The 13,989-nt window shown below is 42.8% G+C and overlaps 1 protein-coding gene across 2 annotated transcripts in view; it reads left to right on the forward strand.

Annotated features, from left to right (window-relative positions):
- The first annotated feature begins 1,415 nt into the window (after positions 1–1,415).
- Positions 1,416–13,989, forward strand: part of tle2b (TLE family member 2, transcriptional corepressor b) — a 127,150-nt gene continuing 114,576 nt past the window's right edge. For both annotated transcript variants that reach the window (XM_049588712.1, XM_049588714.1), the window contains exon 1: positions 1,416–2,308. In XM_049588712.1, coding sequence (XP_049444669.1) covers positions 2,285–2,308 — 24 coding nt within the window. In that variant the 5' untranslated portion in view covers positions 1,416–2,284. The remainder of the gene's footprint in view (positions 2,309–13,989) is intronic.

Raw genomic sequence — 13,989 nt, forward strand, 5'->3', positions numbered from 1 at the left:
ATGCATGCTCACCACTTGATTATAACCACATTAAGACAATAGTCTGATTATTGCAACTAAAATTTATGTGAAGCGAAAACCCATGCCTCCATTGTTTGTCTAACATTTTGTGGTGCTGGAGTGTCATGCAGACTAATTGAAATCTACCTGATTAACTATGAGTAATGCTACTTATCCATTGCTCTTTGAAAATTTTCTTGGTCTCAAGACCGCTTTTTGAAGGTCTCATCTCGGACTAGATCACATTTTGACTCGGTCTTGTCTCAGTCTCAGACGAAGAGGACTTGGGATTTTATTTCATTTCAAGACTGGTTAAGAACCACAACTGTGAGGATATCACTGAACTACCTGTGCAGAAAATGAGCGATGAATAAAGATGATTAAGTTGATTTCAGCTCCATGGTGTTGGTATTTGTTTGCTCACAGAAAACAGAGGAAAATTCCCCACACATAAAATAACCTCTGCAATGCCTTTTGATTATTATCAAGACATGCCTCATGCTGCACTTATACATACGCGTATATTTGCCTACAGAATGGCAATAGAAGAGGTGAATGAAGAGGAATCTTCATTTTTGAGGATTACCTATGGTTTGCATGTTCCACATCTTATTATAAGTCTTGCAGTGTGTGACTCGTAATGCTCTGGTCTTGCTCTTGACTTAGTCTCGACCCCTGAAGGTCTTGGTCTTGTCTCAGTCATGATACACTCTGTTCTTGGTCACGACTTGATCTCAGTTTTGGTCGACTTGACTACAACACTGCTCTTTTGTTGGTCTGTTCGGGAGGAGTGACCTCTGTGGTTTGACGCATTGATCCATTTACAGTTGACAAACATCTGGATCCAATGCATCTCAGACCACATCCTGAGGAGGTCTGAGTGATCAGATCAGTTCGTCAGTGCATCCTTTGTGTGTTTACACCTGGATTTTATGTGATTAAGCATGACTGGATAGCTGTCCAATCATCCAAGGCTCATTTTAATGAAAGGTGTAAACTGGGTAATAAACTTATCACTGAGCAACTATCATGTGTATGTGCGACTGTCATTGTGTGTGTGTGTGTGTGTGTGTGTGTGTGTGTGTGTGTGTGTGTGTGTGTGTTTTTGTTGCGTAACAAGTGTGTCCACATAGCTGTCATGAATTTGTGTATGAGTGTCGGAGCGTTTGTGTGTGTGAATCTCGATTCATATCAGTTTGAGCCTAAGTCTTTGTGCATGACTGATTGCTTTGTCTGTCTGACCACAATTGAAAAGGGATCCATCTCTCTCTTTGCCTCTGTGTCTCTCCTCCCTCTGCCTCCCTCTCTGTGTGACTGGGTGTCTCTATCTGCTCAGTTCCACCTTAAGAGGAGCTTTAGCAGCCTGTCGTGTTTGTGTTGAAGCCAACAGGCACAATATATTACAGTCTAGGGCTTGCTGCTGAAAAGCCCGCTGGATCCTCCACTGACCTGCTGTTCTTTCCTGCTTTCCTCTTGCGTTTTTTTTTTCCACATTTAGATTAAAAACAAAGCTCTCACTCTCTCTCTCTCCTTCTCTCTCTCCCCTCCTCCCCTCCCTCCTCCTTCTTCTTCTTCTTCTTCTCCTCCTTCTTATCCTTCTTCTTCTTTTCTGCGGCAGCAGTCAAGGCTCCAGTGTGTCAGAGAGAGGGTGAAGAGGAGGGAAAAAGCAGAGGAGAAGACTGTTTGGACGGAGCTGAGTGTGTGTTTATGTTTGTGTGTCTCACCATTGGACGGCCGGGTGAAGGGGCACGAGGAGAAGAGTAGGAGGAGGAGGAGGAGGAGAAGCAGAGGGAAGCCTGCCTGGATGAAATTCTCGATGTCATGTCACTACGAGTGGACCTTGACTGATCACAGGGTGAAGGAAAGGGAGAGAGACACTGAGAGGAAGACGAGGAGGTGGAGAAACTGAGACTTTGGTTTCACTGGGAAAAAGAAGAGGAAGGAGGAGAAGGAGGTAAAGTCTGGAGCTCCGTTTTATCATGACATTGTTGGATAAAGGAACCGACAGATTGAGCGCTCTTCAGTGGTGTGTCAACAGGAATTCGCCTTAGAAGAGAGAAGGAGAGCAAGGAAAGAGAAGAAGGAGACAGACTCTGGAAGAGTATAGACTGCTGTATTCAACCCAGCTAAGGAGCAGGGACTGGACTTACAGAGTGTGTGTGTGTTGGGGGGGGCTTGTGTGTGTGTTTGTGTGGCTGTGTAACCGGTGGAGGGCAGAGGAGTGGAGGGCCAGGGGACTAACCTGGCCATCAAACGGACTGGCAGCCTCTCCTCTCCTGGGATCATGTACCCTCAGGGCAGGCATCCGGTAAGTACCTCCTTATGTCTCTTTCTACTGTCTGTCTGACTCTTTTTTTCTGTCTCTCCGTCCATATGTCTGTCCCTCAACTCCAATCTTGCAGTTGCTTTTTATGTCTCAGATTCACCTTGTCACTTGTATCTCCCTCTGCCCTCTTTTTGCTCCCTGTCTGTCTCTGTCTCTTCATGCCTCCCTGCTTCTCTTCTTCTCTTGTGTCTCTCTTTATGTCCCTCTGCTTCTTGGTTCCCCCTCTTGTCTTTCTGTCCTCCTGTCTGTCTTTTACAGCCTGTTGTGTCTCTCTCTTGTTTAGTTATAAGGACTGTACTGTAACATGAGGAGTGAGGTGTGAGGGGAGGGGGGTATTAGGGCTGAGAGATTCCCTGTTATGTACACACACACACACACACACACAAACCTCTCTGTCAGCTGCAACCAGGTGCCTTTGAGATCTTGTTGATGGTTGGCTGTGTAGGTGGCATATGACTGAATCTGCACTCCTCAGCTCGTGTGTGTGTGTGTGTGTGTGTGTGTGTGTGTGTGTGTGTGTCCATTAGTGTTTAATCAGTGTCTCTAGGTGTGCGTATATGTGTTACTGTTTTTGTGCATGGCGGCATGTGTGTGAGAATAGACATCTGTGTGTGTGTGTGTGTAAATTGGGCCGTACAACTGTCAGCTGTCCATTTGCTCATTTCAGTTGCTAAGCAAACACTTGCGTACACACACACATTCACACAAGCAGACACAGACACATGTACACACAGTCTGTTTAATTGATAGTTAAATTCATTTCCATTACCACTAAGAAAGGTCGTGAGTGCACAAGTACTTCGCCTTTAATACCTCCTTAAAGTCCCTTCCCTCCTTCAGTTTCACCCTTCATCAGCAGTGAGAATTTGCCGTTAATTTACCTGCCAGGGTAAAATAAAGGTTAAACACATAGACTAAAAAGCACAGAAGGATGAATGACAGCTTAGGCTCAGTCTGGCTTAGGCCATTCGTTTCACAGGGGCCCCGGTCCGGTTGCTATAATCAGATTTGCTTGTCAGTCTCTTTGTATCTGCTACAAATGGGTCAGTGGCCACTTTGCCTCGCAGCCAGCCAGCCAACCACTCAGTCAGCCAGCAAGCCAGCCAGCTAGCTATCACACAGAATTATGAATGACATTTTCACAAGAGGAAGGCATGAGGAATCAATTATATGTACAGAGAGAATGCTAATAAGCCAGCCGCTGGAATAGAAGGCAGGGAGAGACGCTGAGAGAAACAAGAGAGAAGTGAAAAACAAAGGGAGAAAGTGAAAGATGTAAGAGCCAAGAAAGATAAAAAAAAAAAAAAGGGGGGGGGAGAGAAAGAATTCTTTAAAAAGGCACGGCCGGGGGTGGAAAGAGAAATGAAAATGAATGAGAGATGCAAAGGAAGAATAGTGCGTGAACATTCCTCTGTTCTCTCCTTTAGAGGCGTATCAGAGAGCTTCCTGCTGCGATGCTCTTCGTTTGTGATAAAGTTCAATCCCAGATTGAGCCAACTCCAACCGATCGATAGCCTCTATCGCTCTCCTTCTGTGTCTCTTCGGTTTTTCTCCCTCTCCGTCTTTTCTCTCTCTTCTTCTCCTTCCTCTGCAGCCCTCCTCTGCCAGTGGAACTTTATTTCTGGTGTTGCTATGAAATGTGATCTGTGGAGAGGTGTCAAGGTGCAAAGAACAGTTGTGTGTGCATGCATGCGTGCGTGTTTGTGGTTACAGACAGCGAGTGTACGTTCATGTGTACGAGTATTTACATTCACATGTCTATGTGTGTTTGTCTTAATAAATGCAGAACAGGGTTACTTGTACAATGTGCAGTTCATCGTGTTTTTTCAGCCTATCTGCTCTCCATAGCACAGCTGGAAAATAACCCCTGTCAGAGCTCTCCTTGCTGGTGCATTCGAGGAAGATCCAATATTTCAAAAATCATAGTTGGCTGCTAGAAAGCATTGCATTAAAGAGCTGATGTACAGTGCCAGAAAGTAAAATCAGATGCAAGACCATAAGAACCGCTGGATCTTGTGGGAAAAAAGGCAGTGTAAGCTTGGTGCTTTTCAGCAGTTGACTTTTTAAATCTCTGATGTCAGCTCATTTTTGATTGACACCAACAGTGACAGATTTCAAAATGGTCTCTTCTTGAAACTGCATCACCACAAGATGATAAGTTTGACAGAAAAGCAGGAGTGATGAATTGACCGCTGTTATAGATCGGTAATCTGAGGCAAACATAGAATTTCATTATCGAGTTGACTGGCTGGTTTGAAATCAACAAAATATACTTATGTGAAAATGCAGTGATGTGAATTATTTGTGATTTCTAGCACATCTCTCTGTGGTTGCGTGTGTGAGGACATTTTTAATCATTCTATCTCATAAGAGTGTTTAATATGTGCATTGACATGTAGTTGACCCGAGAGGCATCAGTGCCCACTTAGCATGTTTCATGTGGAGAGGCGTCTGCCTGTCTGGATGATAAGAGGTCAACCTTGTCGATGCTTCAGAGTTAACAGTCGCGCTTTGTCTGACTCTTGTTCGGTGATGTGATAATACAAGGATCTGAATGACGTGGGGTAGATACTGTATCAGGCTAAAATTATTGTTCTGTACTTTAAAGAAATACTTGATTTCCCCCCATTAGCTCCATTATCAGCTTCTGCTGTTTGGAGACAGTTGAAATATCTCCAGACAGAGAGTCCAGTGATTGTTTTAATGTCCTCCACCTCCTCTTCAAAGATTCCACCACCGTGCTTGCCATGTCTTTTTGGCATTTCGCTTGTTTGTGCATAGTGTCGGCAACAAACCAACCATAACAATAAACAGTTAATACAATAACAGCGGCCACCAGAGATGTAAACAGTCCTGCTATGCTAGCTATCCATGCTAGCAGCCAGCTTACCAGCGTTCGTCTTTCAGTCCGTTTTCCTTGCTCTATGTCGCTGTCCATGCAGAAGTCAGTGCCAGATGTCTCAATATGTGTTGTGATCCAAAAAACTGCTGTCTTATCCAGAGACGATTAAGTCAATAGCAGAGGATAGGAGGCACGAAAAATTCAAAACACAGGGCTGCAGCAACTCAGAAGTGACGCTGAATGACTGTGTCCCACCACACTGAGAAAGCAGATTCAACCCTACAAAATGGAAAACCATTTATACATCAGTTACACACCACGCCACCTTGAATCTGTGGAGAAAACTGTTTTTCTCGCATGCCTCAACAGTGAATGGAGAATCCAAAAAAGGCAGACATTCTTAATGAAGTGAAGTAGACAGGGGCTGCGATTGACGTCAGCAAACTATATCAAAACATCCTTTTACAGAATTTCACACAACTCACGCAGTATAATCCAAGCCTCATTTACACAGTCGTATCCTCAGTACTTCCCAGTCACATGCATTTTCACTAAAATATTGTGATTTAAAACATGTACGTACGAACAGTCTCATGCAAAGCTAAGTAGCGTGCCTGGGCACATGCGTGCATTTGGACTCTGCTCAGGCGGAGCTCATATGCACAAGAGAAGTGTGTTCAGGCATGCTTAAGGCGTGCTTCTCATAGGTGGAAGTGTTTTATATTGTTATGTTTCCGCAAAAATGCATGTGATTGGGAAGTACTGAGTATATGTGTGGATAACTGAGAGTTGGATTATACCGTGGGAGCTGTGTGAGAGTTTGTAAAAGGATGTTTTGATATAGTTTTGCTGTTGTGAAATGCAGCCCCTGTTTACATCACTTCACCGAGAATGTTCACCTTTTTTGGATTCTCCGTTCACTGTGGAGGCATGTAGGAAAACCAAGTTTCCCTCAGGAATTCAAGGTAACAAATGATGAGTGATTGATATACAAATGGTCATTTTGTAGGTGAAGTTTTCCTTTGGGCTTCTCTGATATTAGATTTGTGTTGTAATTAAACTTATATTCAAGAAAGAACAACAGAGGCTCCTCAAGTTACAGTATTATATTATTCATTCAAGTTTTTCCACATCACTGTTTTAATACACAGCTACACGTCTGTTACTCAGGTGTTTCCCGATGAACAGGCTCGACTCTGTTCACTCAGTAGCCTTGATGTGTCCTTGTTGGTGTCAGTCAGACATCACGGCCTACTTCCTGTCAGCGACGGACAGCCAGAGAGGACAGAGCTGCCTTGAATGCCGCTCCTTTCAACCCCTCTGTGTCCCCTCAGAGTTGATAAGGAAGGTGTCTCAAGGCGGCTAAAGCAGCGTTATTTATTTATTTCTTTATGTTTTATCAGAGAAGAAGTCGGACTTTGTTCTTCGCGCTCTCTAGTAGGAAAAGGTTAAAACCGATGGCTGATTTGCGAGGCGAGCAGAACTGTAATTGGTTCCAGTGGATTTTTGTGGCGAGCATTATCAGAACTCTGCGAATGTGTGTGTGAGGTGTGTTTTTATTTAATGTGTGTGATTTCTTTTTATGTGTCTGTGTCTCTTCAGTGCTTTGTGCGTGTGTACATTTTTGTAATAACAGTTTGTTGTTCGTGTAAATGTGTGTTTGTGTGTGTGTGTGTGTGTGTGTGTGTGTGTGTGTTAGTGTGTGCAACTCCTGTGAGGTTCAGTTTTGTTTTATGTGTGCATCTGCCCTTAAGTGTTAAATGTCTTTGTGTGTAAGTACATGTGTGTCTTTGTGTGTGTGTGTATGTACATGTTTGTATTTGTCCTTGTGTTCCTGTAAAAGTGCTTGTGTGTGTGTGTGTGTGTGTGTGTGTGTGTGTGTGTGTGTGTGCGTGCAGCCGTTAAAGTGAGTGTGTGTTTAGATCTGGGAGAGGAAGGGGAAAGGAGAGCGGTGGTGGTTTGTGTGCGCTGTGTGCCAACAACAATAACAATAAATAATGTCCCAGTCCGACCTCGACTGTTGCTGTGAATGTACAAGCCCTTGATTGGCTGCCACACCCCAGTGAGAGAAGGAGAGGATTTACTGTGTGTTTTCATGGTTAAGAAAGACGTCTATAACTGCTACCCTTTACATCAATTTACTCATATATTCATTTAAGCGCTAACACCCTTACACAAGCACACCTGCTCTCAAACATCCAGGTTTGTGTTGTACCACTCGGCATATTTATTTTAAAGTTTGGCCATTGTGTGAGTATACATTTAAAGCTGTCACTCTGTGTGTGTGTGTGTGTGTGTGTGTGTGTGTGTGTGTGTGTGTGTGTATGTGTGTGTACATTTGTTTCTCAGCCTTAGGAGTTGTGGTGGCTGTCGTCTCGAGGATCATGATCAGACAGAGTTTATTCAGCAAGTGTGAGCTAAAAAGAGACAGAGCAAGTGTGAAAGAGGACGGGAGGGAAAGTTGGATTCGGCTCCTGTTTAGTTGCTGATGGTGTAATAATTTAATCTGCTCTGACTGTTGTTATTACATCATCCACTGGAAGTGTAACGCCTCTTTCCACATAGCTCTGTGTATGTAGGCGAGTCAACTGGAAGTCCATTCATTCCAATGAGACTCTCTGATCTCAAATGTGTTTACGAAACTTTTTGGTCTGGAATTTGCCCCGAGCATGTTGAAAAAATGTAACTTTTGTGGCAGATGTCAGACAGACTGTACGCACTGTGCCACAGGAAGTAGGATACAAACCAATTAGGTAATAGACTGATGAATGTAATACAGCTCTGTTTGCACATTTTTCTACATGAAAAGTTTAGCGTCATGTTTAGCTAACAGTGGTAGCATGCAGGCTGTGTGACACATAGAGTTAATGCATAGTGGATCATACGTCTTTTAACAAAATATTTCATAAGTTTGGGAATCTCCAAGCACCTCACGATTCATTTGGATTACGATTCAGAGGGCAAGGATTTGATTATGAAACAGTTGTCGATGCATCAGAATTTTTTGATTTCTATACATGATTTAATTTTCTCACTGTCTGACGACTTGCTTGTTTTAAAACATAGCATAAGTAGCCTTCTTTCTAATGACCCACACTTAAATAAACAGATTAATTTACGTTTAAGTCTGTATCCTTATGTGACTAAGATACTTTAAAGCATCCCGTTGATGGATCCAAAAAGCCATACCTTAGCTTTTAAACCAAGGGGTGTCAGTCAGATTGTATCCACCTGCTGTTGCTCACAATAACCTATTGCGGGATATTTATGCTGGTGTAGTGTCCAGTGTTTACATACTGTAATATTTCACCAGGTATAGTGTGCAGTTTATGTACTGTTGAATAATAAATGGTCTGCAGCCTTTTTATTAAAAAAATTAACTACATTAAACAATGAATGAATTAATTTGAATGCTCCTTACAGTCTCCTGCCTGTAGGTGAGTAACAAAATAAGGGGGAGGCTGAGTGTTCAGCTGTGTTGTTAGGAGCATCTTCAGCAGTGGAGAACAGCTTCTCTGTTGCTCCGTCAGCTCCGGGGAAAGCCAGGACACTGAGCAGGCTGGGTGCAGGGTTTTTGAGTTGAAACATACTGAGCATAGAGTTATTTTCTTCACCACAGAGAGGTTTCAAGTTGTTTAATGCTGCAAGTGTTGGTCTGCTTGTCTTGTCTGTAAGCATTTTGTACTGATTGCTGATACATGCTTTGCTCCGTTAACATTAGTCTCTGGGTTACGGTGTAGAAATTATTCACAATATACTTCACATTCAGCTTGCAAATATTATTTAGACATTAAATTAAAACATGCTTGCAACCGCTGCCTTTTGTGAAGATGAATTCCAAGTTAAGTCTAGCATGTCTGGGTGCTGCACTGCCCTCACGGTTGAGTTCCATCTCTGTCCCTCCGTCAACATCATATTATTAACAAACATTTAGAAAACCAATTGTTGACTTTTATTAATCGATACTGAATCATCTTGTCTGCATCAAAGAATCAAATATTTCACCCACACGGAATATTTCGCAAAACTGGCCACACACACAACAGGCCAACCTCCTCACTAATTTGTCACCATGAAGTATTGGTCCTGTTTTTGTCTCTATGCTGCTCCATGTGTATATTCCACAAGAATAAACAGCGGAACCCAATTAAAATTTTACTTACATGTCAAGGTGGTGTTTCTATTCATGCCTAAAGAGATGCATTTCCTTGCGTTAAACACCAGGGGTGTACTCTGTATACTGTAGGGAAATGGTGATACAAAACAAAACTGTGTGGAAAAGAGGCGTAGTCATGACAATAAAACATCCTCTGAATTATCACAGGCAGTGTGTGTGTGTGTTCTCGCGTGTTAGTGGATAACAAGAATAAAGAGAAGAAGAAATGCTGCAGAAGAAATAAGAAGTGTGCCAGTGTGTGTGGTGCAGTCTCAGTAACTGTTGGAAAATCGTTGCAACCAAAATGTATAATCATCTGTGTGTGTGTGTGTGTGTGTGTGTGTGTGTGTGTGTGTGTGTGTGTGTGTTGGGGAAGGCTTCGCTCTCCTTTGGCCACCAGTAGGGTAACACTTTATTTTTACGGCCAAGTAAACAAACTTTTGCCAAATATGCGGCCACAGACATCACATATGCTTCATTAATGAGGGCAGAGCCACTGTAGGAGTGTTTGTGTGCGTCTTAAAGTTGGATTTCGATGTGTGTGCTTGAGATTGAATTTGTGAGTAGATTTTGTAGCTGCAGTCACATGCAAAACTACTTATTAGTGTGTGTTCAATTGTGTAAGCGCTTGCTTATATACAGATTTTTGGCAGTGTTTGCTTTCTCTTGCACACTGGACCCCTTTTGTTTTTTGGCATCTAGCTGTGTCGGGCAGTTTGTTTTTCCCCAGCGTTTGTGGCTCTAATGAAATCCATGTACGGTAAACAGCGCAGCGGATTGCTGTCACCTCCAACAGATGACATTCTCCCCTCCTTCCTTTGTCCTCGTCTTGTTTACATTTAATTTCATTCGGCATCGCAAAGGTAACCCCGTAAAATGGCAAAAAGTCAAGTAACAACAATACAGCTGTGGTGAGACGACCTGCAGAACAAGCAAAAAGTCACACAACAACTTCTAGTCAGACATCAGCAGCCATCCAGATTAAGTCTGCACTCTGATTAAAAAAAAAAAAAGAAAAAAGAAAAGGGGGCCGTTTTCTATCCTCAAATCCTGTGTTCTTTTCTTTGTCATTAAAAGAAACGATCAGAGCGAGGCTTGGAAGGAGTCCAGAGACTCTTTTGGCTGCCAATCTTACCCTGATTTGTAATCCACCGCTGGCTTAGTGGCTGACTGGTGACTGACTAGCTCTCTGACTGACTCGATAACTTGCTGACTGGTTGAATAGTGCGCTGACTGGCTTTCTGATTGACTGACTGACTGCCTGACTTTTGGTTCACTGGCTGGTTGGCTGCCAATTTAATTGACTGTCAAACTGAAGGACTGACTGGCGAGCTGGCAGGATGAGTGAGTGGCAAAGATGTTCATTGGTTCTCAGCAGAACAAGAGGGCCACTAACTCTAATTGAGCTTCTGTTGTTGGGATGCTGGCAGCGCGGCTCGCTCTGAGTTATCAAAACCTTTTGAATGGTCTGCAGACAAAACTCTCAGAAAAAAAGAGGGAGATGTGAGGGTGTCTTAAAGAGATGGATGATATGTAAGTTACATTCCCCGCAGCTCTTTTTCAGTCTTTCATCCGCACAGTCCAAACCAATGAGCTGTTGCTTATGTTCTTTGCTGCTCACTTCAACAGACACAAACACACACACACACACACACACACACACACAGGCGTGTACACAAAGGGCACTAACATTCCTCTGCCACACTTCGTATTTCTCATCTATTCATGTGCCTTTTTCCTAAATATTTCACCAGCCAATTATTATTTCATGCACTATCTGAATGTGTCTCTGCTTGTCTCAGAGAGACACAGGCAAAAGGAAGAACAAAGGGGCTAAGAAGGAGAAGTAAAGAACAAAAGGAGAGAAAAGGGAGGGAGGAATGAGACGGAGCAGCATGAGAGAGGGCGCAAGAAAGAGAAAATGTTTTGTTTGTGGGTGTTTTGTTCGAATGAATGCATCCATGCATAGGCATGCCTGCTTATACCATGTGAATACTCATGTGTTGGTAGAGAGTGCGCCAGGGGCTAAACAGATAGACGGAGAAGACAAGCAGACAGATAGAATAATTTCTCCCCCAATCAGTCCCAGACCTGCATCTGTTTCACAGTTGCTAGCTCTCTAATGCAGCCACTGCCAGTGGTGGAAAGACACGCAGCTGCTTGAGCAGAAGACTTCCACGTGACGGACAAACAGACAGGAAGAGAGACAGATAGAATCAGACTGACCTAATATTCAGACAGAGTGGGGAAAAATGAAGTGTGACTGAAAATAAGTAATGCAAGACACTGCATGAAGTCAAATAGCAAGACTGTTGCAACATCACTCTGAGGTGCTGATTAGGGCTGGGTATTCTTTAGAGAAGTTATGATATCAGCATCATTACAAGTACTCTTAAAGAAATACTAACAGAGTACCTCATTTGATACCTTTTTTCTACTTTTTTCGATACCCCTCATGTGAATGGAAGCATTTAGTTGCTTAAAATGCCACCAGACGCCACAGGCGTGTGGTGTAGCCATACTGTGGAATATTCTGATGGCATCTCGGCACGCTTAACCACCAACTCTGTCAAATACACTGCGCTTGACTTCACCACACCACAGACTGTGTGCATAGTAGCTGTGGTGGTGGGCCAATTACATGTCGTATTAGATTAAAGAATGCTTGCAGTGATTGACTGCAAGCAAAACAATGAAAATGGTCCTTTTTTTCTGGATATGGGTAGAAAAAGATCGAATACAGGTATTGGTTCACTGGAGAAGTTTTAAGGGTGCTTTCAGACCTAGAGTTGTCTTGCTTTGGTTTGAATCAGGGACTAATTTTGATAAAATGCCTTACACGAGAAAGCTGCTTTTGATTGGTCAGAATTTCCATGCAGGAAAAATCCAGGAAGTAAACAAAACGCTGAAGAAGAGTACACTTGCAAGATAAATGTGACACTTTCTAATGTCACAATGGAGGGACAACTACACAGGTTGATTTTAGCGCTGCTCATCGTGGACGATATTGCTGTCATTGTTCATTTTAGTCAAACCATACAGTTTGAAAACGAGGCGCGGCTCCAACTAGAAAACAATGTTTCGATGCATTGGATGTGCTGAATGTGCATATTAAGGCAGTACAGGAGGAGGTGCACATTGATAATCCTCCAGGACTGTAACATGCTCATGTTTAACACAAACAATGTGTCATGTGACTGCAGTTGGTTCAGATCGAGGTCGGAACAGCTCATCATCATCATCGAGCTCACCACAAACGAACCGCACCAGAGTTCGTTTGTAACCAGACCAAGACCAAGTCTTCAAGAAGGTCTCGGTCTTGTTGTTTTGGTGCGCACCCAAGGGCGATTGCTGTGTTCACACCTGCCCAAACGAACCACACTTAAGGGACAAATGAACTTGAGTTTGATTGAACTGAACCAAACAGGGCAGGTGTGAAAGCACCCTAAAACTACTTGACACTGGGTTATATTGGGCAATACTTAAAGCTCTAGTGCTGACTGAGTCAGGGAAGTGACCCCTCAAGGTTACCTATTTCACCTTATGTAAGAAATCTGGAATAGGCAAGTTATTTTTAGGCAGGACATTGACCGGGCCCTAGTATTTTTTATGCAGAACATACATGCTACTTAGGATGTGAGGCAACGTAACAGTCAGCCTTTGTCGCCACTCAGTTCCTTGATGCCAGTTTGGTGTGTCTGGGCCTGTATATCACATCATATAGAGGTGTTTCTGTCATTAAGTCTTCCCTCATTGATAAAAATGGGAGGGAAAAAATAGCAGAAACACAACAAACTGTGTTTTAGAGGTGTTAGATCAACTATATAAATATATTGGAGGCTGCAGTTTCACCAAAATAACCTTCACACAGGTAAGTTGTTGTATTAGACTGCATTGGTTTTAGCAAAGTGTGCCTAATAAAGTGGTAACTGTTTGCATGTTGGCTGATAATTAAACAGACATTTCGGTGCCAAGATGCCAAAGACCTATTTGGGGTAATTTAGAAGCAGTGTTGTCCTGCCAAGTTTACTTCTGACTTGTAAAATATCTCACTGAGTAAATATCTCGGTAAATTCTCCAATAACCAGATTTAAAAGGAGCCTCATAAAAATGTAAAAAAAAAAAAAAAAAAAAAGCTTTTATGTTGGAAAATGAATATTATATATTATATAGTATAGTAATATAGTAATTATATATTATTATAAAGTGATTATATAATGTAAGTTGGGCTCTATTTGTGACCTGTAACACTAATTACTCACAGTTACTGAATGACTTTGGTGATGGCATTGGCTGTATTGTTTTAACTCTGTGCAAAAGAAATAGTATTTAATCATAATGCTTTATAATATCAATGTGTTTGCATGTTATCACATGACTTACACTGCTAGTCTATCAAGTGGTACAATCAAACTTGTGACAGACAGACAGACGCAGGCAGACAGACACTGACAGACAGGTGATGGTTAGAGCCACTGGGTCCCACCTCCATCCTGTTATGTGATACAGCGCAATGGGCTTCACCCGCCACTCCCCCCCCCCTCGCCTCCCTCCCACCCCTCCATAGATAATCCCTCCTAATTCTCTGCTCGCCCGTGCCAGCTCGACCAAATTGTGATTGACTGCTGTCCCACATGGTGTATATATGTGTGTGTGTGTGTGTGT

This window comes from Epinephelus fuscoguttatus, linkage group LG10 (genome assembly GCF_011397635.1).
Source record: "Epinephelus fuscoguttatus linkage group LG10, E.fuscoguttatus.final_Chr_v1".
In the NCBI taxonomy this organism is placed as follows: Eukaryota; Metazoa; Chordata; class Actinopteri; order Perciformes; family Serranidae; genus Epinephelus; species Epinephelus fuscoguttatus.